The sequence below is a fragment of the Bombina bombina genome, chromosome 4 (genome assembly GCF_027579735.1).
Source record: "Bombina bombina isolate aBomBom1 chromosome 4, aBomBom1.pri, whole genome shotgun sequence".
Lineage (NCBI taxonomy): Eukaryota > Metazoa > Chordata > Amphibia > Anura > Bombinatoridae > Bombina > Bombina bombina.
The window spans coordinates 569,948,842-569,973,796 of record NC_069502.1 but is presented as its reverse complement, the minus strand read 5'-3'; the positions used below and the strand labels follow the sequence as shown (position 1 = coordinate 569,973,796).

General features: G+C 38.8%; 1 protein-coding gene across 2 annotated transcripts in view; it reads left to right on the top strand.

Moving 5' to 3' along the window:
- Window positions 1-24,145, top strand: part of BACH2 (BTB domain and CNC homolog 2) — a 508,005-nt gene extending 483,860 nt beyond the window's left edge. For both annotated transcript variants that reach the window (XM_053710550.1, XM_053710549.1), the window contains 2 exons: window positions 15,059-15,265; window positions 19,197-24,145. In XM_053710550.1, coding sequence (XP_053566525.1) covers window positions 15,059-15,265; window positions 19,197-19,676 — 687 coding nt within the window. In that variant the 3' untranslated portion in view covers window positions 19,677-24,145. The remainder of the gene's footprint in view (window positions 1-15,058; window positions 15,266-19,196) is intronic.
- Window positions 24,146-24,955: the final 810 nt, after the last annotated feature.

Genomic DNA, 24,955 nt, shown 5'->3' with positions numbered 1-24,955 from the left:
TCTACCTTAATTCCGATTGGCTGATAGAATTCTATCAGCCAATCGGAATTGAAGGGACGCCATCTTGGATGACGTCATTTAAAGGAACCTTCATTCAGTGTTAGTCGTCGGAAGAAGAGGATGCTCTGTGTCGGATGTCTTGAAGATGGACCCGCGCCGGATGGATGAAGACTTCTGCCCGTCTGGAGGACCACTTCGCCCGGCTTAGATGAAGACTTCTCCCGGCTTCGTTGAGGACTTTGGCCCGGTTGGGTGAAGACGTCTCCCGGTAAGGTGATCTTCAAGGGGTTAGTGTTAGGTTTTTTAAGGGGGTATTGTGTGGGTTTTAGAGTATGGTTGGTTGTGTGGGTGGTGGGTTTTAATGTTGGGGGGATTTTTTACAGGTAATTATAGTGTAGTGTTAGGTGTAATTGTAACTTAGGTTAGGTTTAATTTTAAAGGTACTTTTGTATTTATTTTAACTAGGTAGTTATTAAATAGTTAATAACTATTTAGTAACTATTCTACCTAGTTAAAATAAATACAAACTTGCCTGTAAAATAAAAAATAAACCCTAAGATAGATACAATGTAACTATTAGTTATATTGTAGCTATCTTAGGGTTTATTTTATAGGTAAGTATTTAGTTTGAAATAGGAATTATTTTGTTAATGATAGTTATATTTATTTAGATTTATTTTAATTATCTTTAAGTTAGGGGGTGTTAGGGTTAGATTTAGATTTAGGGGTTAATATGTTTATTATAGTTGTGGCAACGTTGGTGTGGCAGATTAGGGGTTAATAAATGTAGGTAGGTGTCGGCGATGTTAGGGACGGAAGATTAGGGGTTAATAATATTTAACTAGTGTTTGCAATGCGGGAGTGCGGCGGTTTAGGGGTTAATATATTTATTATAGTGGCGGCGGTGTCCGGGCGGCAGATTAGGGATTAATAATATAATGTAGGTGTCGGCGATGTCGGGGCGGCAGATTAGGGGTTAATAAGTGTAAGATTAGGGGTGTTTAGACTCAGGGTTCATGTTAGGGTGTTAGGTGTAGACATAAATGTATTGTGAACAATTTTTTTTTTATTTGATCTCATTTGGCGGTGAAATGGTGGCATGAAATATACCAAAATGGGCCTAGATCATTACTTTGGGTTGTCTACTACATTACAATAAAGCTAAAATTAACCCTACAAGCTCCCTAATTAACCCCTTCACTGCTGGGCATATTACATGTGTGGTGCGCAGGGGCAAAACTACAGGGAGTGCAGGGGTCGCAATTGCGACTGGGCCCCCAAGGGTGGGGGCCCAGCTTAAAAAAAAACAAAAAACATTGACCTGCCACTGCCTGCACTGATATCATGTGAGTGTGACATGATGCTTCACTAGTGTCTATGACTACAGGGGTTAGTGTTTCTGTTTTACCCATTGGTGTTTATGTATGTGACTGTGTGTGTATTTATGAACTGTATGTGTGTGTGTGTGTGTATGTTTGTGGAACCAGCAAATTACAGACCTGGTTACTACAGCTTGGGGGGCGGGGGTAAACAGTGTCACTATACAGTACCACTATATACAGTACAGGGGGCTGGACCATGTCACAGACTTCTGTGGCCACTTTATAAAGTATTGGGGTGGGTAGGGTCAGGCCAGCCATCTCACCGGCAGATTACAGGCTGTGTCACTGACTCACTATATACAGTACTGGTGTGTTAAACAGTGTCACTATATACAGTAATAGGGGGTCAGACCATCTCACAGACTGTGGTCACAGGGTACCTCCTTTTGCAGACATGTAATCTGATTCACATTTTTTTTTTCTGTGTTAAATGTAAAAAAAATAAAAATAGATATGTATCAAATTCACTTTTCTGGGGGATTCTTGCACTTGGGCCCTGTGGTTTCTAGTTACTCCTCTGTTTAGCGGCCTTCTAATTACCAACAAGCAACGCCAAAGCCATATATGTCTGCTATTTCTGAACAAAGGGGATCCCAGAGACGCTTGTACAACCATTTGTGCCATAATTGCACAAGCTGTTTGTAAATAATTTCTGTGAGAAACCTAAAGTTGTGAAACATTTAACTTTTTTTTTATTTGATCGCATTTGCCGGTGAAATGGTGGCATGAAATATACCAAAATGGGCCTAGATCAATACTTTGGGTTGTCTACTACACTAAAGCTAAAATTAACTATACAAGCTCCCTACATGCTCCCTAATTAACCCCTTCACTGCTGGGCATAATACACGTGTGGCGCACAGTGGCATTTAGCGACCTTCTAATTACCAAAAAGCAACGCCACAGCCATATAAGTCTGCTAATTCTGAACAAAGGGGATCCCAGAGAAGCCTTTACAACCATTTGTGCCATAATTGCACAAGCTGTAAATAATTTCAGTGAGAAGCCTAGTTTGTGAACAATTTTTTTTATTTTATCACATTTGGCGGTGAAATGGTGGCATGAAATATACCAAAATTGGCCTAGATCAATACTTTGGGTTGTGTTCTAAAAAAAAATATAAAACATTTCAAGCGTTATTCAGGGATTCCAGACAGATATCACTGTTCCAATGTAACCATCGCTAATTATGAAAAAAAGTTGTTTGGAAATAGTAAAGTGTTACTTGTATTTATTGCCCTATAACTTGCAAAAAAGCAAAGTACATGTAAACATTAGGTATTTCTAAACTCAGGACAAAATTTAGAAAATATTTAGCATGGGTGTTTTTTGTTGGTTGTAGATGTGTAACAGATTTTGGGGGTCAAAGTTAAAAAAACAATTGTGTTTTTTTCCATTTTTTCCTCATATTTTATATTTTTTTATAGTAAATTATGATATGATGAAAATAATGGTATCTTTAGAAAGTCCATTTAATGGCAAGAAAAACGGTATATAATATGTGTGGATACAGTAAATGAGTAAGAGGAAAATTACAGCTAAACACAAACACCACAAAAATGTAAAAATAGCCTTGGTCCAAAACGGTCAGAAAATGGAAAAGTGCTGTTGTCCTTAAGGGGTTAAAGTGATATTAAACTTTTTTTTGTTTTTAATCCAACTGTGAAAGGGTTACATTAGTTCATATAATAATGCTTCTATTACAATGTTATGCTGGCCCACTTGGATTAACTTTTTTTTTTTTTGTAATGTCAATTCCAGTGAACATCCAATCAACATATGTGTCATATGACAATATTTAAGTCCAGTCCCTTTTAAGCCCTTATAAATGTAGAGAGTGGGTGGGACTGCTCTATACATCACAGCCCAGCCAAAAGAGAAAATGAAGAAAGGCAGAGGAACAGAAAATACCAATTAGGATTATAAATCTCTTATTATAAAATATATACACTTTAAAAAAATAATTGTGGTTTTACTTGCAAACCAATATATTTTCTTCTTAAAAGGGAAGAGTCCACAGCCGCATTTATTACTTTTGGGAATACAGAACCTGGCCACCAGGAGGAGGCAAAGACACCCCAGCCAAAAGCTTAAATACCTCCCCACTTCCCTCATCCCCCAGTCATTCTTTGCCTTTCGTCACAGGAGATTGGCAGAGAAGTGTCAGAAGTTTGAGATAGTCTCTCATGGAGGGTAGTACTCTTCGCAATGGGACTGGAGTTTTAAGTAATCCTGTCAGCCTCTCAGTGAGAGCATGGATGAAAGTTAGAGTCCGGAGATGCAGGGAGAGTTTTCCTCTGAACCCATCCCGACTCATATTAATTAACAGCTCCTTGGTAATTAGCGTTGACAAGTTTCACTGCCTACCTTTCTTCACTCAAGTCCATGTTAGAAGCAAGGCTACTATCTGTCACACTTGAAGGGCCGTGTTCCTGTTCCACGGCGTAGATTCCGGGAAGATCGTTTCATTTTATTTCGATATGTGAATGTAATGTTAACGAAACAAGGTAGGGTCCCAGTGGGACTCCTTTTATCTTAATAAGGAATTATGGGTTAATATCTCCTAAGGGGGTTTATTGAACAGGGGGGACTTTTACTCATGTTTGTTATATGGTTCTATCTGCAAATGTGTAGCTATACTTAGGCTCACGGCCTTTACGGAACATAACGGCTTTCTTTTATTGACGTGATCTTTCCAGATTGCGCGCCCTTTTCGTGACTGGCACGGTACACCTCATGACGGGTGCGGTTACGTTGTTTTTCACTTCCGTATTCTGCCTGTGTGAGACCAAGGGAGTCTCTCTTGCTCGTGGGTTTGCTCGTGGGTTGTCTGGTTCACAGGAGGTGGTGAGTGCCCCAGCCATTGGGGGTGTCAAGGGGTGCCAGTTAGTTTTGTCATTTTTGTAATCCCAAGATTATGGAGGGTTCTGATATACACGACACGGATGCCTCCGATACAGAGGATGTGTCTTGTGATAAATATGAAATGGCCCGAGTAATCAATGTCCATCAGTTATGTTCCGATTGCTGTTCTAGAGTACTCTCTTCTCCCGAAGCAGGGAGCTTAGAGTGCGTTGAGCCATCCGCCTCCGAGGTTTCCATGACTCGTGAAGTGAGTGCCCAATCCATTTCCCGGCTACTCAAGCAGGTGTCCCTATTGCCTTTACCCCTTCTCCGGAGGGTGGCTTGTTTCCAACAGAGGTTACGGCACGGTTCAGCATGGCCATTTCTATGGCGCTGAATCATTTATATCTCCCAAGTGAAGTATTTCTAGGATACTGTCCGTGTTCCGTTAACCAGGGCCAGTCGAGTGTGGAATCACCCAATTCAGTTCGGCCTTCTGGGGAAGCGTTGGCCCCTATCTCAGGACCAGGGTCTTCAGTTGATCCAGCAAAAGGGATGATTTTGCCTTCCGTTATAGGCTGGCTCGCCTTAGTGTTCTTTCAAGACATGTTTTGGCAATGTTGGAGGATCCCAGTCCTAGTGGTCCGAGGGATCCGAGGCCTTAGAAGCTGGATGGCAAAATTGATATGACGTTTGGGGATGAAACCAATCTCATTAACGTCGCTATTTTTATTTTTATTTGTTTTTCGGTTCCAGTTCTGAGCTTGGGTGAATGGGGCTTTTAATTGGCTGGTCCCGTTGTCGTCCTCATTCACCTTGGGCGTTCACACGATGGGTGCTGCCTTCATTTTTATTTTTTTGATCCGGATGGATGTGTTTAATTTGTTTTTTCTTAAGTTCATGTCTGTTAGATTTTCGTTTTTTATGAACGTTCTTCTCTGGAACCGATACTTGCGATTTAGGTTGCGTGGGCACTTCCATTGGAAGTTGCGCACTTGTTGAATAATAGAATTATGTTTTTCTAGTTCATTTATCGATCCTTCTGGACAAATTTTCTTGGACCTTGGGCAGTTATAGAGTGTCCTTATACCAGGCAGGTACTGGTCGGATACTTTTTCGGCTGTTACCAGGGTTCATGTCACCCTCATGGTGCTGATTAATCCTGCTGGATTCTGAATGTCTCTTGGCCTATTCTATGGACTCCGGGCTCGGATCCTACCGAATTATGAGGCCTGTTGTTTAAGTACAACCCCTCTGAACGGAGGGTTATGAGTGCCAATCTATGTTGGTTGTTCGGGCTTCTCGCCCGAGATACGGATCTGTTTTTGCAGACATCATCATGGTTCTTCAGGGACTCAGAACCGTTATTCCATTCCTTGGAGTTGGAAGATGTGTGTGACCTATGTGGTCTGGTGTGCCGAGTGATTAATGATTTGCATTTTCACTCGAGGTTCTTCCGGACGCTGACTCTTTAGCCTATTAAGCATTTTATTGTGGTGGCAGAGTTTGCTTCCTTCCCGCCTTGGGTGGATCATATCTGGATGCGTGGGCATGTTCTTTCTCTGCTCAGAGTTGTGTTACTCTAAGAGTTGGTGTGCAGGGGTTCCCTGCTTTCTGTGGGGAGCTGCGAAGCTCCAGCCTTTGCCTACTTAAGGAAGATTTTGGAGGATAGATCCTTCAAGGCTCTCTGGCTGTTGTCTCTTCCATTACCCTTGGTCTGACCATGGTCTCAACGTTCAGGTGTCTTTCCATCCTCGTTGCAACTATAGCCTTGGGGCTTGTCAGTGAAGAGGCGAGGTTGGTTACTGAGGGCCGCCCTTCTGGGGTCAGGTAGTTGACCATTTATCCTTGATGCTCCGTTAGGGGCTTCATGGACGGTGTCTTAAGCAGTGTTCCCTCTAAGGCCAGTTTTGTGAGCAACCCAGCAGTGAAACAGTTAATAGGGGAAGCACACCTTGCAGTCTGTATTATATAGTGTTTGCTAATTGCTATAATTAACTGTATTTCACTGCTCAGCCGTTCACAAAATTGGCCTTAGAGGAAACACTGGTCTTAAGTTTGATTCTCTGGGACCGGTGAGGTAGCTCAGTTGGTAAATGCCCTAACTACAAAAAAGCCTGTTTAAAAGATCCAAGGTCACAGGTTCAAATCCTGGCAGGGCCGACTCAGCGCTTCATCCTTCTGAGGTCGATAAAATGAGTACCATTAAATTAGGTAATAATAACAATTATTACTTTAAAAATGGCGAACGGGGTACAGGGTTCTCATTTGCCTTCGGGTGTTGGTGGCTACCTTGCCTGTGTGTAACACGTATTAACGCTTGCTTACGAGATTTATTTGTGATCCAAGTGCCCTGGGTGCTGAATCTTAGACCGTTAAGGAAGTCCTTTGTGACTCTTGGGTTTGAGGCTATTGCTAGATCGCCAAGTCTATAGACTTTAGAGGTGCATTCCTCCTTGTAGGAGGCAGCTTTGGGTTCCTCTGAAAGTTGGATCTTCGATTGATTCCTTTTTCGAGGACCCTGACCTAGGTCCGTGTCTCTCCTCACACTAGATGTTATACTACTCTCTCCGTAGAGGCTGGGGCTCTGTGACAGATGCCTATCGGTTTGTGGCTTAGGTCCTTCTGACGGTTCCCTACTGGTCTTCTGGCGCATTTACGCTGTTCCTGTAGACTCCAGGTATCTTCACCTGGGTTGGCGATATGGCCGAGGGGTCTCGCCTCTATGGTAGGGTGGTTTTCCATTGTTTTTTTCCCTTCTCTTCTAGAGCAGGGGTAGGGTTCTTCAGATTCGGAGTTACCTTTATTTGGAGCGACCTGTGGGTCCTTGGTGTCTTGCCTTGTAAGGGTTTTTTCCCTTCTTGCATTCCAGAATCCTGGAAGGGGAGTTGCGATGTAGTGACTAGTTCCTCCGTTCCTGCAGCGGTAGGCTGAGGGTTTGATCCCTATGGGGCTCCTGCTATAGGTTGTATTCTGATATATGGATGCTGAGGGTCTGAGGGCCTTCTTCCCTTGGTAAGTGTTCCTTGTTTTTAGAGAAGACAGCCGTGTAGGGGGTTTCGTACCTGAGCACAATGTCTATCCTGACTCATGGTAGCATATCATTTGTAGTAACGGTCAGCGGTCTAACCAGGGGCTTTGTTCCTACGTTGACTTTCTTTCTCTTCTGGAAGTCTGGGACTCTTGTCTTTTTTCTTGAATAGCCTTTGGGCTGGGACCATTATCCTAGAGGGAAGATTGGGGGTCTGTTACTCTATGCAGGGTTGACCGTTTTCTTTAGAGTCGGTTCTCTCCTTTGTGGGAGGTCTTGGATGTCCTCTTTTCCACTGGCGTTCGGTGCTGGGAGGGGACGCTCCTTGGAGCCCGATATTCCGAGGGCTGTGAGCCCTTGGAAGGTTTGCAGTTGAATGCAGCTACAGCTATTGCACTTTAACTGGGTGTTAGCAAGCTTTGAAATGCCTTTCGGTGTTTGGGTTTAGCAGCGGTTAGTCAGCTTTTTACCTGGAAGCTGGTCATTGGGAGTTCCTGTTCAGTCGGTTGGTGTTCTTTTTGGAGAACTCTTTACTAGCTGCTGGGATAGTTATCCTATTTCTGCTGTCTAGCTTGCAGATGTAGATCTAATATGAGGCAACGGGGAACTCATGGTTTTCCTGGAGTATCTTTGGGTATGGTACAGGGTCAGGGATATGAGGGTGTTCCTCGAGTCCTTTTTGGGACATGTTTCCCTGTGTATGGATCTCTTTTTCTTCGGTCCTTGTGTTCTAGGGAGTTTGTCTCCCTGGGCATTGCTATTGTACGACAACCATGGGTTGTTCTATGTTCTGCAGAGTGGAACGATCCTTTAGATTTTTCATGAGAATCTGTTCTCCTTTTTTGGGGGCAGATAGCAGTCCTAGTCTTGGCCGGGTACCTTTATGGGAGTCGTGATCCGCGGGGCTGACTCCTCGGAGGTTGTTTGGGCTTGGCAGACTCTGGGACTGAGTGGTTTAGTTCGACTTTGCCGGCGGTGTAACTAATGTGCAGTTAACTGGGCTTTGGGTTTTCACCCGTGACGTCTATATTTTTTTTTATGGTGTCGAGTAATCAGGCTGTGGTGCCTTTCGAAGGGGCCGCATTTTGTTCCCACCCGTTGTTGGCATTCAGTGTCCTCTAGCTTGGGTATTTTTTCCCAAAAGTAATGAATGCAGCTGTGGACTCTTCCCTTTTAAGAAGAAAAACATAAATTATGCTTACCTGATCATTTAATTTTTTTCTGAAGGGAGGAGTCCACAGCTCCCGTCCATGTCTTTATGTATGAGGCGGCTGTAATTTTTTTGTTCTTTTGGCACCTTTTTTCCCCCTGATATTTCTCCTACTGTCCCGTTTTCCCTCGGGAGAATGACTGGGGGATGAGGGAAGTGGGGGAGGTATTTAAGCCTTTGGCTGGGGTGTCTTTGCCTCCTCCTGGTGGCCAGGTTCTGTATTCCCAAAAGTAATGAATGCAGCTGTGGACTCTTCCCTTCAGAAGAAAATAAAATTATCAGGTAAGCATAATTTATGTTTTTTTCAATGCAACATTCTTATAATCTGAAATTTACCATCACTTTAACTAGTGAACTGTCTAGAAAAAGAAAACATCTGTAAGAAAAAATGTTCCTGTATTATGTAAAAATGGTCAAAGAACTTTAAAGTATCCCACTGTATCTTGACAAATAGCATAATTCTCACTCACATTGGGTTATGGAGGTGTAAACATTTATCATTTGGAATTTCATCTACATCAGAGGTGCCACAAAATATTGCGCAGCTGGTTATACAGCCAGACGACAATACAATTAACTACTGTGATGACATTTGTGTTTTTAGAGCATGATTTAGCTCTGCACCAATGAATTCAATAGCTCTGAGACAGTAATGACAAATGGATAAATGTTTTCCTTCAAAGAAGACTGAAATCCTTTGTTCATATATTTTATGAAATGCAATAAACCATCATAGCTCATTAGGTTTGCTAGTCACGTGGGAGCATCCATGTTAAAGGGACACTCAAGTCAAAATTAAACTTTCATTATTCAGATAGAGCATGTAATTTTAAACAACTTTCCATTTTACTTTCATTAAAAAAGTGCACAGTCTTTTTATATTTAAACTTTTTGAGTCACCAGCTCCTACTGAGCATGTGCAAGAATTCACAGAATAAGCGTTCATGCATTTGTGATTGGCTGATGGCTGTCACATTGTACATGTATGCATTTGTTATTGGCTGATGGCTGTCACATGGTACAGGGGGAGTGGAAATAGACATAACTTTTAAAACTGTCAGAAAAAATCTACTATTTAAAGGGACATTAAACACTAAATACATGCTAGATAGAATGATGCATTCAAAGAAAAGATTAGTCCGTGACTAACATGTAGATGTATTTTTTTAAGTTTCATTAGTTGTTTAAAAAGTGACAAAATAAGTGCAAAGTTTTAGTGTCTATAAAACACTGGGAGCTGCCATGTTGTAACTTGTGTTACCTTCTCTGCTGTGGCCAATTAGGGGCAGTTATAAATAGGTCACTAGAGTGTGCTGGATTTAACAGTGTTCTGCACTTCCATTTCTAACAGGAACTGAAAAGCTCACAATTTCAGAATGGAATTACAGGCAAAGAGGACAAAATAAATAATAAAAGTATATTGCAGAGTTGTTTTATATATACAATTTATCATTTTATATTACCATCTCAAAGTGTTTAATGTCCCTTTAATTAAAGTTCAGACTAAGTGCTATTGCATTGTCTTGTTATCTTGCATTTGTTGATTATGCAAATCTACTGTGTTGAGTGGTCCACAGTCTAGTAAAAATTAAACTTTCATTATTCAGATAGGGCATGCAATTTTAAACAACTTTCCAATATACTTTTATAATCAAATTTGCTTTGTACTGTTGGTATTTGTTTGTTAAAAGGTAAACCTAGGTAGGTTCATATGCTAATTTCTAAGCATTTGAAGGCCAACTCTTATCTCAGTGCATTTTGATAGTTTTCCACAGCTAGACAGCACCAGTTCATGTATGCCATCTAGATGACATTGTGCTCATTCCTGTGGAGGTACCTAGTAGTCAACTCTGATTGGCTAGAAGGCAAGTCTGTCAAAATAACTGAGATAAAGGGGCAGTCTGCCGAGGCTTAGATATAAGGTAATCACAAATGGAAAAGTGTATTATTATAACAGTGTTGGTTATGCAAAACTGGGGAATGGGTAATAAAGGGATTATCTATCTTTTTAAACAACAATAACATTTCTGGAGTAGACTGTCCCTTTAACTCAAAAGTATATAATCAAGGGTGGATTCTGCTGAACACATGTTGAAAAATTATATTCTCAACCTAAATCTCTTCAGGTTGTGAATAATTTCAGATTGATCAATATGGTGTTCATTTACTTTACCATACAGACTGATAATCAACCTCTAACAGCTTGTATGCAAGAGCGGGGGTTATATTTGCAACAATGCAGTTTTTTAATCATAAATTACTGACAGTCAATGAGATTATATTTTTAGACATCCATTGGCTTCTGATATCTAACCCTCAGCAGATGTTTATGGGAATTTAGGATATGAATTTATTGCTTAGAACTTTAAAAATACATAAATAAAAGGATAAAGTGCTATCTGCCGTTTTAGGGGATTTTGGGGGAGCAATATACTCACATCTATTAACAAATTTTGCACAGTCTTTTTATATACACACTTTCTCAGGCAACAAGGTGGGGAGAGGGAGCAAAAGAGATGGGAGAGAGAGCAAAAGAGAGGGGGAGAGAGAGAGAGCAAAAGAGAGGGGGAGAGAGAGCAAATGAGATGGGGGAGAGAGGGAGAGTAAAAGAGAGAGGGGGAGAGAGAGCAAAAGAGAGGGGGAGAGAGCAAAAGAGAGGGGGAGAGAGAGCAATAGAGGGGGGAGAGAGAGAGCAAAAGAGAGGGAGAGAGAGAGAGCAAAAGATGGGGGAGAGAGAGAGCAAAAGAGAGGGGAAGAGAGAGCGCAAAAGAGAGGGGAAGAGAGAGAGCAAACGAGAGGGGGAGAGAGAGAGCAAACGAGAGGGGGAGAGAGAGAGCAAACGAGATGGGGAGAGAGAGCAAACGAGAGGGGGAGAGAGAGAGCAAACGAGAGGGGGAGAGAGAGAGCAAACGAGAGGGGGAGAGAGAGAGCAAACGAGAGGGGGAGAGAGAGAGCAAAAGAGAGGGGAAGAGAGAGAGCAAAAGAGAGGGGAAGAGAGAGAGCAAAAGAGAGGGGAAGAGAGAGAGCAAAAGAGAGAGTGGAAGAGAGAGGGCAAAAGAGAGAGTGGAAGAGAGAGAGCAAAAGAGAGAGTGGAAGAGAGAGAGCAAAAGAGAGAGTGGAAGAGAGAGAGAGCAAAAGAGAGAGGGGAAGAGAGAGAGCAAAAGAGAGAGAGGGGATAGAGAGAGAGCAAAAGAGAGAGAGAGGGGATAGAGAGAGAGCAAAAGAGAGAGGGGATAGAGAGAGAGCAAAAGAGAGAGGGGATAGAGAGAGAGCAAAAGAGAGAGGGGATAGAGAGAGAGCAAAAGAGAGAGGGGATAGAGAGAGAGCAAGGGGTGGAACCGCTGTGGTGCAAAAAATGCCTGTGTACACGGTCTTTAGGACTAGTAGAAAGATAAAGCATTGCACACATAAAATGTAATGACATGTAGCATAATTAATATACTGTATTCCTTCCTTAGTTCAATATCTTCCTCTACCTTCATTGCCATCATTTCCTGTACTCCACCTCTTCTACCTCTTAAATAATAACCCTCCTTATACCTACTACAACTATTCTTTATATAGTGATGAAGGAGTTAATACTTTGGCATCTAAAATTACCTTAAAGGAACAGTCTACCATAGAATTGTTATTGTTTTAAAAGATAGATAATCCCTTTATTACCCATTCCCCAGTTTTGCATAACCAACACAGTTATAATAATATACTTTTTACCTCTGTGATTACCTTGTATCTAGGAACCTTCTTCCAGCCCCCTGATCACATGACTGTGACTGTTTATTATCTATTGTCTTAAATTTAGCATTGTATTGTGCTAGATCTTAAATAACTTTCTGTGCCTGAACACAGTGTTATCTATATGGCCCATGTGTACTTTCTGTCTCTGTGTTGAAAAGAGATTTAAAAAGCATGTGATATAAGAGACAGCCCTCAAAAACTTATAAATCAGCATATGAGCCTACCTATGTTTAGTTTAAACTAAGAATACCAAGAGAAAAAAGCAAATTTGATGATAAAAGTAAATTGGAAAGTTGATTAAAATTAAAAGTCCTATCTGAATAATGAAAGTTTAATTTATACTAGACTGTCCCTTTAATATTCATTAGTGCACTGTACAAAGAGCTTCCATAGGCTCATGGGCTGCTTTTATTTATAAAAATGTAACATATAAACATGTATTTCTCAGACACCTCACTATCTAGCACTGTCTAGAATATTAGTTTCCATTCAATATGCATATACCTGTTAGTGTGCCATACTATAAATACTTTGTAACTGTTTGTGCGCTTCAAGCCAAGGCCGGTGTGACTAGCCCTGCTGGGTATCAAGGCCAGATGTCAAGAACATAATAGTGTGCTGGTAGCATGTAATATAATCTGCTGTTGTATAAATAGCTGATTGTTTACAAAGCTAAATGATTCCTAATAAAAAGTAATTGTATTATATTTAATACACTATTCCTAACTCCTTTTGGCAAGTAGCCCCACTATACCCACCTCATCATCCCTCTCACACTATCCAGGGGCGTGTTATGGCCTAGGACAACAAAGCCAGTGCCTAGGGCAGCAGATTTGGAAGGGGCAGCACATCTGCCCTATCCTCCCTCTAAAAGCCAGCACACAGTACAGTGAGCGTTAAAGTGCAGACTTTTACAGAGAAGACAAGGCACGTGCTCTGTTTAAGGTCGCTCTTCACAGGCAGTGCTCCTTTAAACCGTTGAATCATTTAGAGCCGCCGGCATTTTTGCAGTGGAAGCGTTCTTCGTGAGAAACTTGCCTGGGGATATGCTTACAAGGTGAGGCTGGAGGAGAAGACCTTGTGCCAATATGCTGCCTCCCCTTGTCAGCTGTGGTCTGTGAGCGCAGTGCTTATTGCAGGTCTTAGTAACTAACAGACTGGATGCATCTGTGCACTGCTTAGATCAGCTTGTGATATTTAATTATAAACTCTTATAGCTGCATTCATGAACCCACGGAGTAAATAGTAAACGGACACTTAAAAAGTTTCATTACTTGAATGATGGTAATTACTGTATGTTGTTGCATGTGAAGGGCAGTGATTGTTTCATAGTGTATTCTTCTTTCCCTCCCTTCCTCTTCTCTCTCTTCTTTCCCTTTCTCCCTCCCTTCCTCTTCTCTCTTTTCTTTCCCTTTCTCCCTCCCTTCCTCTTCTCTCTTTTCTTTCCCTTTCTCCCTCCTTTCCTCTTCTCTCTCTTCTTTCCCTTTCTCCCTTCCTCCCTCAACTCCCTTCCTCCCACCTTTCCTTCCTTCTTTCCCTCCTTTCTTTCCCTCCCTTCTTTCCCTCCTTTCTTTCCCTCCCTCTTGTCTCCTCTCCCTCCCAACTTTTCTCTTCTCCCTCCCCACTTTTCTCCTCTCTCTCTCTCTCTCTCTCTCTCTCTATCTCTCTCTATCTCTCTCTTCCCCTCTCTCTATCTCTCTCTTCCCCCCTCTCTCTCTCTCTCTCTCTCTCCCCCTCTCTCTCTCTCTCCCCCCCTCTCTCTCTCTCCCCCCCCTCTCTCTCTCCCCCTCCCTCTCTCTCTCTCCCCCTCCTTTCCTTCTTTCCTTCCTTCTTTCCTTTCCCTCCCTTTTCTTTACTCTCAGGGAGAAAATGGTATGAGATGCATGCAATTCAACCCACCTGTATGCAAGTGTTTTGCTATCCCATTTTCTTTTGAATTGTTATGACCCAAAAAAAACCTTTGGGGGGGGGTAGCAGAATTGTATGTGCCTAGGGCAGCACAAAACCTAAATTCACCACTTACACTATCCCATTTACATATGTACCACATTGTAGCTACCTCTATCACTCCTCATTACCAAACTCTCATCACTATACAATGCACTGAATCTATACATCAGTGTAATCATTTGTATAATAGGCCAAACCTATATAAAATGTTTGGATAAGAAACCAAAAGCATGCAAATTGTGCAGACATGTTATATAGGGGATGAATACATTTATATTAAACGTTTTGCCTGTCACAATTTATTGAGGAGCTATTCCATAAATGTTGGGAGCGAAGAAGTAATTTATATGTGTACATAAGTAACATTATACTAAAATTAGAAGCCAGAAGTAGCCTCCTTGGTTTCCATTTCTATGCATTCAATTTACAGAATGGATCTATCCAAAAATGCATTTGCTTTGTCTTTTTCTCTTTAATCACAGTTATTTGCAGGCAATTCTGTCAATTACAGCTTTTCATAAAAGTGAATTATTATGAGTTTTTAAATAATAGCTATTACTCGTTTAGGTTCTTAAAATGCTGTTTTGTGATAGTATTGCTAATAAAAAAAGACAAAACTTGCATTGCCCTCTAGTGGCGAAAACTAGTACCACAATCATGTCTACAAACTTGTATACAATGAACTTCTCTACCTAACCCATATATTATGTGTGTGTATTATGTATATATACACACATTGACACTAGAGGTGATTTAAAGAAAAAAAAGGTCTTACTGAAAAATATATTTATATCAGGATTATAGTGCCGAAGGGTATATAGTTATAGACGGATATCTCAATTACTATATTTCTACACTGTACGTGCCATATGACAAATGCTCATGACATTTTTTCTTACATAGGTGAAACTGCCTTTCCCCATTGATCAAATCACAGATCTTCCACGCAATGATTTCCAGATGATGATAAAGATGCACAAGTTAACTTCAGAACAGCTGGAATTTATTCATGACGTGCGCCGTCGTAGCAAAAACAGGATTGCTGCCCAGCGTTGCCGCAAAAGAAAACTTGACTGCATTCAGAACTTAGAATGTGAAATTCATAAACTAGTGAGTATACATGGTTCAGGTCTCTAGAGAGACAAGGCTTTATGATGTAACAAAGTGCTTGTGTTGGCTTGAAAGCGCAAAAGGCTGGACTGCTTTTTAACCTTTGACTATAAAGTTAAAGTTTTTTACCTTGTTTGGGCGCAGCCAGCATTTCATTTCATCCCAATCATCTTTGTTGGTTGATCCAGACTTTACTGAATATACAATTAGGAATTCAATAAAATATGTAAAAGACAAACCTAAGGCATAGCCAATAGGTTAATAACAGCATTTTTTACTCCATGTGAGCCGGTGAATATGTTTTAATATTTTTTCAATACATTTCTGACGTTTTAGCTGCTCCGTTTCATCGTAGGTTAATGACAGCATCAGCATTTTTTTTTCCAAACTAAATTTTATTGAACATATAAAACAGAATGTTTTAGTTGCTTTTTTATCCTTTTCAGTGGGTCCTCCCTTGTGCTTTGGATAGCTTTTGTAGCATTTATAAGTAACAGAAAATGTTATAATATTGGAGACTATTACACGGTCTTCACCCAGCTAGTTCACAATGCCACCAACATGTGTAGAGAACATTAATATAAATAATGTGTGAAGTATTATTGTCAGAGACCTTGCCAAGGAAGTAAGGAGCATGAGTGCAGCGGATAAGCACTAATGCTTAGACCCTGGGGAATTATGGTCCCCCAGACCCTCTGATGTGTTTGTACCCTTTCTTGAGGAATGGCCCAAGCCTTGCTTAAGATTCTGTTTTTCTAGTAGGATTTATCCTTTTTCGATGTCCTTTTTGTCAAAAATTAAATGTGCATAGGTGCATTTCAATTTGAAATATAAGCAGTTTTGCCATATACTTCCAATAGCAAAACTGCTTCTTATAAAAAATTATTAATGTTTTTTCCTGTGGCATATGTACATATCCTGGGATGGCCCATGCACCTTTATTTAAACACCACACCTCAGAGACTCGGCAGTCGCTTGTATGACACAAATTACATCTTCAGAGGCAAAACACACCACAGCCATTTCTCTGAGCAGGTATGGATTTTGATTTCTGGTGCACGGCTCTCAAAGGATATGTGCGTATGCCCCTGAAAAACAGTAATAATGTTTACTAGAAGTATTTTTCAACCTTTCTATCCCTTTAATGACTATTCATTTCCAGGCCACTTAATTGACTTATAAATCAGTTATTTAAGTTTGCTTTTGCTGAACAGATTTTGAATAATGAAAGATATGATGTAATCATCAGGAAGAAATTATTTGGAAGTCTGTGAAGAAAAAGGATTTCCATATTTGTCTTAATTTGGTTTAAATCACTTAAGTCCAACACCATGGCCATTCACATTCCTGGTTTGCAGAATTGGGTAATAGACTTTTCCATCTTCCCAAACTAATAGTTTCTTCTCATCAATGTTTTTCTGAAACGTTTCCAAAAATAGGAGAATCAAGAATAAGTTCTCATTGTGTCAAATAACCTATGTATCATAGTAGAAGTAGGTCTTCTTGAGTGTTCACCCTTAAAGGACCAGTCAACACAGTAGATTTGCATAATCACCAAATGCAAGATAACAAGACAATGCAATAGCACTTAGTCTGAACTTCACATGAGTAGTAGATTTTTTTCTGACAATTTTAAAAGTTATGTCTTTTTCCTCTCCCCCTGTACCATGTGACAGCCATCAGCCAATCATAAATGCATACACGTACCATGTGACAGCCATCAGCCATTCACAAATGCATACACACTTATTCTTGCACATGCTCAGTAGGAGCTGGTGACTCAAAAAGTTGAAATATAAAAAAGACTGTGCACATTTAGTTAATGGAAGTAAATTGGAAAGTTGTTTAAAATGGCATGTTCTATCTGAATCAAGACAATTTAATTTTGATTGAGTGTCCCTTTAAGTTCAGAAAAGTATTTGTATTTATTCACTTTCTGTTATTGCTCGATTGATTCTGTGGATCAAGAAAGGATACATTTTTGGATCTGGTTCTTCTGGTAAAGCATAATTTTTATTTAATTTGATTCTCAATTATCTGTCTCAAATTTTTATTTAATTAACACCACCTGAACATGCTTTTAAATTTTTTTAAATGATAAAAAGCTATTCTACTCTAGCTTCCTGTAACCAGATACTATATTTATTTTCTTCTTTCTTGTTCCACAAAAGGAACAGTAGGATTTTAAGGCTTTTATTGGCCATTAGATTTACTCTATTCTACTTGGGGTCTTAAAGCTCTTAATTCCTAGCGTTTTAAGTGAGGGTTCACTATTTTAGAACATTGGCTTCATAGTTAAGGTACAAGGCAACCACTTATTCATCCTTACATATTTTATTTTTATTTTTTTAATTAATCAGACGTGTTGCTATTACTTCTCATGACTGAGAAGAGAGACATTCCATTGCTAACTAATTTATTATTGATAACACAAGCTCAAATATATGTTTTTATCTTAACCATTGCTTAAGAGAAAGGAAAGAGCTTTTTGGTAAACTTAGGCATATTTAATCAATAATTAATTACTTAGCTTTCATGTTTTAATGTTGTATTGGCTGAATATCTTGCACTAGTGAAAGTCTGAGAAACGTCTGTGATAAAGCATAGAAAAAGGGTTTTCTTGTAGTTTTTGTGTGCTTACACACACTATATGTGAAACAGTATTTCAATGTTATTTTGCTTAACCAACTAAATGGCTGCACTTCTAATGGATTAGAATGCCATGGAAAATTAAGCCAAAAACCATTTAAGTTGAATAATAAGCTTTTGCTCCGCTACTCTAGTGTACTGGAATGTGGAACCTTAAAGTGCTCTGTTCACTTACTTCCCTGATTCAGACACTCTTAGGCAATTATCAGCCTAGCGAGCTTGCACTTAAAGGGACACTCAGGTTTTATTAAATTTTCATGATTCAGATACAGCAAGTCATTTTAAACAACTTCCATTAAAAAAAATGTGCACAGTCTTTTATATTTACACTTTTTGAGTCAGCAGCTCCTACTGAGCATGTGCAAGAACTCAGACTATACGTATTTGCATTTGTGATTGGCTGATGGCTATCACATGGTACAGGGGGAGTGGAAATATACATAACTTTGAAATGTCTTAGAAAAGAATGTACTACTCATTTGAAATTCAGACTAAGTGCTATTGTATTGTATTGGTATCTTGCATTTGTTGATTATGCAAATCTACTGTGTTTACTGGTCCTTTAATTGTGCTTATGTGATGCAACATTTTATTGACTAGAACAACCAAACCTTCTTAAAAAATAAAAAAGTAAGTACAGGGAGTATTAAAATAAAAAGATTTTAACTATTTTAAAATGTGATTTTTTTTATTTATTTTTTTGATTTCTGTGACTTTGCAAGTTTCCTAGAAATGTTTATTTCCTGGTGTCTGCTACACATTTAATCTGCAATTCATGTATTTGTTGTAGATGATTTGAGAGTGTTAGTAGAACCAGTGATGTTCCCAGAAACCTTATAAGGGGCAAACACTCTTAGGAGGTGTCCTATAGGCAGGTGGAGGTAGAGTTTTAAGTGTTCTGAGGGCAGAGCCCTGTGGTCAGGGGATGTGGTTAGGCAGGTGGGGTACATAAGCTCGCTAAAAAAGACAGGGGCAGGGAATAGTACTTTTTATCCACCTCCACAGCACAATGTGGGGTGCTAAATAGAAGATTGCTCCCTCCGTAAAATTGCCACTGGGTAGAACAGTAATGTATTTGTGGTTGCAGCAATTTGCATTGATAGAAGATGGTTTAATGCACATCTACTGTGACAGTTTGTGGTACCATGCATGATAATAGTCTCTTAGATTAATATTACAAAATATGTAACCTGGATATTGTGTGATAGATGTACACATTCGCTTTTAGTCACTATATTTATTGTTCCTGTAAATTGACAGTTGCTCTTTTCCATCTCACCAGGTATGTGAAAAAGAAAAGCTGTTAACAGAAAGAAATCAACTAAAGGCATGCATGGGAGAGCTGTTGGACAATTTCTCTTGTCTTTCCCAGGAAGTATGTCGGGATATGCAGAACCCTGAGCAAATACAAGCCCTACACAGATACTGCCCTGTCCTAAGGCCCATGGATCTACCTACAGCTGCCACGTTTAACCAGTTACCAGCAAGAGGAGAGCAAAACCTTCTGAAAGCTCAAGATACAGGAGAAAACATGCAGTGCTGCAACTCGCAAGGCTCAGCCCAGCTGGATGCACACTCTCTTCCTAACAACATACCAGAAAATTGTATAGCAAGAAGAGGGCCTGAGGAATCTGGCCATGATACTTTCACAGAGAGGGGGGTTTGTTTGGAGCAGAACAGCCAGACAGTGACAGTGGACTTCTGTCAGGAAATGACTGACAAATGTACGACGGATGAACAGCCAAGAAAAGATTTCACCTAGAATCTTCTGGGTATTACACCTTTTGTGGCCAATCAGAAGTTATTAGTCAGCCAGTGGCTGCCACTGCCTCCCAAAAACATTATTGGTGCACACTACAGCAGTCTTAGCAGCAATACTGTTTTTATAAGTATTTCCCTCCTCTCTGAAAGTAGGAGATATCTTCATGATGGTGCTATACCTTGCTCAGGCAGGGAACTAAACGGTGGTGACACTGTCCTCCTTGTGTTTTTGTTGTTTTATTTCTTAATGTATGCTAACTTCAGATCTTAACAGGGATGGACCTAAAACACCTCTGAGGACCCAACAGCAGCTTATATTCTCAGTGACCCATGTCACAAAACCCTATCTCAGGAATTTCCTCTGAATGTTCAGTTTGTTTTTTTTTTTTTTTCATTGAATAACGCTTCTATACAAATCAAGGTTTTCTAGGTAATCTGTACATAGGTTATATATCCATATGCAGAAAGTTCATACATCCCTCAGTTTTCACAGCTTAAAACTGGAATCACTCACTTCTGTATTGTACATGCAAGAAACAACATTCCTTTTTTTATGTCGTTAAAGCTACAAGCAATGTTTCATTTAGTTTCACACAAAGTTATAGTTATTTATAGGATGTTGCTTTGTTAAAGGTTTCTTATCCCAGGCTGTTATTAGCACGGCACAGCCGAGCACCATTTCAAGACAGCAGGTTATTTTAGCTTGGATGTCCTTGCTGATATGATACAGTTGGAGTCATATTTACCACTTGCACTGAGCTTTTTATGCCATTTTAACATGGTTACATATGCATTATCTGCTTCGTAGATTAAGGAGAAAACAAAAGAAAATACTCAGGAGAATATACTGTAGGAACATTTTCTTGCCAAATATTGCATTTACCACATTAATACTTGTTCTGAGAAAAAGAACAGCATTTTACGCCATTGTTTCCCTTCTGTAACTTTGGGAAGGGTGTGTAACAAAACAAAAAAAAATCCAAAAAATGTTATAGCTCAGTTTGCTTCCCAGTGCTGTGAATTTGCTTTTTTTGTGACAGGGATGTAATGGGTTCTCTTTGGGTGATTATAAGTGATGCGTTGTCCCCTATTGGTAAGTGCGCAAGTCATCCTCAGACCATAATAACCAATGAAAATCAGTTACCTCATATCAATAATGCAGAAAATCTTTCTTTCTTTTAAGTGTATTTATTATTACTACTTTTTAACTATATTTCTTTCCCTTCAACAATTTATATTTACTTGGAAACACAATTTTCTTGTGTCGCTTGTTTCAGCTGGAATAGGTTCCACATAAGTTAAGTTCTGAGAATTTTTTATAACTACTTGGTATTATAAAGAGCTTAGCTCTACGGACATGAATAGAAATTGGCTATTTAGTAACACTTTTCACTGGTGCATTGTAGTGTGTGCATCATGTCATATCTGTCTCTGATTTTCATATATACATATGGAGAACAACTGCTAAATTGATCAATGTAGCGTTGGATGGCAAACTTTGATCTGGTGTTATGTGAACCTGTGTGCAAACACTCTTCAGTCTGGGCCCATTTAGAATGTATAACTGATGTGTCTTGGCTAAGCTTACCTTCATCTTTACACCTTATATTTAAGAATAGACTTCAGATTTTGACTTGCTATATTGGCCATCTGTGAAATGAAGATCTATGACTTTAGGGGGAAAATAAAGTCTTCGGGTGTCAGCTGTCAGTCTCTTCCATTTCATTAGCCCATATAATATGATAGTAGGCGTGGAAACGCCGGTCTTTAAAAGGACATTAAACACTTCTTGCATTTTTTTGTGTAAAAATCGTGCTTGTCCCACACTCCCTAGAGAGGTCAAAAAGCAAAATCTGTAACCTATGCTTTCAAAATGCTGCAAACTGCCTAAACCAGATATTTGTTTTGAAGCATTTGCAGGTTATTGAATTACGTTTTGGCCTCTCTAGGTAACGTGGGGAAAAGCACAATTTTTTCACAAACGTGAGAAGTGTTTGTCCTTTTAAGGCTATAATCAGGCCAAAATGTTATTGTTCCTCTGCTTTAGAACAGATTAAATTGACTGAGTTTGATTGACCATGCAAAGCTTAAGCATTTATTATCATTGATATTATTACTATTGTTTATTTGTAAAGCGACGCCCAATTCCGTAGCTCAGATATCCGTATATTCCGAGGTGCGTGCTCCAGGAATGCCTTTGTCCAGTGACTGCAGTTGCAGGAAATTCCAAATCTAAAGTTTGTAATTATGGCTGTATTTCCATTTTTAAAGCAGAATTTACTTAAGTCCAGATCTAGTTGGCTTTCATATTCTGCTGCAATACTAACATTAGTAGTTTTATTAACCTAAATTATACATAATCTTATTATATGATGGGACATCTTTCTAACCTCTAGAATTTGATCTGACAACCCCAGCCTATATGGGCTACATTATATAGGTCAGGCTAATGATTGACAAGTACAACATTTAAAATGAGGCATTATATGTATACAATTTAGTGGCTAGAGTATAATATACTTAAGCTCTGCAAAATTACTTGATGAAAATAATTTGTAAAGGTACTTGCAAAGTTGTAAATCAGTGAACAACAGCTTTAGCACAAGGTAACTTTAGGATCACATCAAGTTTAGGGACTTTGGTAAAACATTTGTAATGGGATTTAACACAATCCTATTGAAACTAATATACCAAAGACTTATATCTTTAAAATGTTATGTTTTATTATAAAAATAATTAAAAATAATAATATACATGTTCTTTCTAATTAATTATAACATATATAAATGTGCTGAAACATAAGTTAAGTAAAAATAAAAAAGATATATTTTCTTATGTAAAGTTCCCTACAGACTTACTGATTTGTACACAGTCTTCTGCCTCAAGTTGTAGAATATAAGATAAAAAGCTGGTATTAAAAATGAGTGGTTACTCTAATCATACTATGCAAATATCTCCTCCTATCAAGTGCATGCAATCATATGGTAAAGTAGCATTGGTATGAGCCATTATAAGTATTCACTGATCCTAGTTCTCAGAAGTTACCAGTAAATGCCTTTTGGTTTTACTGTTTCTCAAGTAGAATGTAATTGTTTTCTTTAGTCAAATTAACCAACGTGGCTGTCCATAAATACTGTGAGCGCTGAGAAATGTAGTGAATGTGATGTGATCAAGTCTGTGCGCTTTAAGCCCAATGAGTACGCAAATTTATCTAAAGTAAATTGCATAACTAAGTAAGGCTGAAGGTAATAATCTTTAGCATAGCTACAGAATAAAACTGCATTATAAGCAGATATATATAAAATAAGCTAAAAATAACTAAACATTAAGTATTTATATTAAAGTATGTGGGTGTTTGATAGGATTACATTTGTTGAGGGTTTTTTTTTAGGATATTTAGTTGATACTGCTTCTTTGGGAATTTAATTTCCAAAAAAATATGCCATAAACTTCCACATGGAAGGTGTCATTTAGTTTCAAATGTTTGCTTAAACTGTGTCTCTTATTTAAAGACAAACATGTTGATATTTTTTGCATGGAAATGAATAATCTGACATTTAAAAGGCACAGATGATCGTAAGATAACATACTGGATCTCTCATGCTTTACTTTGTAATATGGGGATCAGTTCTAAAAATACCTTTTGTTATCTCTTATGTGCCTACATTTTCCACCCCAATTTTTGGCAAATTACTTTTCTAATTTATATATCTTTCTAGGCCTCACACCCATGAACTACACCTTATGCTACCTATAGACCCTCTTGCAATTGTTCTGTGCTTTTAATGAAATATGTATGTATATGCTTTGGATCTCCATGCAAATAAGCGCTATTAACTTTAAAATATACTTTTTAGCATACACGCTCAAGAGATGACTTAACCGAACTCAGTTAAATTGTGGGAGGGAATTTAATGGGATACCTAAATCAATATCTTCTATTCTGTCTTATTTTTAAAGTAATTGCATCTTCTTCTGAGGGAGTGATACAAAACATTGTGCGATTGTCTTCTTGCCAAGCTCAGCAATTCTAGGAAAATTAACCTGAGATCTCAAATTTTGTGCCATTTTTTGTATTGTGATCAACATCCCAATAAGTAAACTGTGTTATAGGAATTTATAGCTAGATATAAAATTACATGTTCTAGTATTGATTTTGTATTAACCTTTATTTTTAAAGTATTAGATGTGCATGCCTAAATTCATTTGCATAGATAGTGTTAATAAGCTATAAGTGAAATTTGTTTAGTTGAAAAACATTGCCAACTCTGACTTGCTGTCTACAATGTTATATTGTCATGACAACATATTGTGACTATCTCTTCCTTTACAAGACGGCAACTTTTCAACATCTGAATAAGGAGTGTATTGAGCTATATTTTTGATATTCCTGTCTGCAAAGCTAGAAATAGTTGTGCTTCTGAATTTGTAATCAACAACGTCATTAAACATTTCAGAGTATAGAGAAAAGTGCATTAAGGTGTATTTTGGGGTTTATTTATCATAAGGCAATTGCCCCAGTTGGTTGCAGATCACATTACAGCCTGTAACTGATATTTATTAATTAAATCCCCTCCACCAACTTAGAATTGACATGTGAAAATCACCACTGACTTATTTGTACGGGGTGATTGACATGCTGTGCTCTTGACCAATTGGTAGCGAGCAAGGAGCGAAATTGCACAAGTGTTCCCTTGTGCAATGCTAAACATGATAAACAAATGTGCCCCACAATTTGAGATGAATTGAGGATAGGTTTACAACATGTGAACCTTGTCCATCTGCAAATTAATACATTTAGCCCATTGTCTCACATTTAATCAGGAAAATCTAATTGAGCAGACCATGAGCTTCTGTATGCCATAATTAACCTTTTACAGTTGTGTAGATTTTGAAGCAGGTTATAATGATTTTCAAACTTTTTATTTATGCTAATTCAGGGTTTTCAATATGAAGTGCACTCTAGTCTAATTGCTTGTCTGGAGCATTTAAGGATTCTGTGTGACCTATATATTGTAGTAGAAGATTCAGATTTTTTTGTTCTACTATAATTATGGCCTATTGTTGTTATGCTTTAGGTTAATAATGTAACAAATCTGAAGTCCTACCACATTTTGTAAGTTATGAACTCTTTGACAGAAGGCAGTGTTAAACCTTGCCCCAATTTCGATTACTATTATTAATACATTATTCGTAAATTGTTGCTCTCTAACATCTCAGGTTTATGGACTAAGCCAACCCTCACAATTGCTTATATTCTACTTATTATTTTGAGCCTCT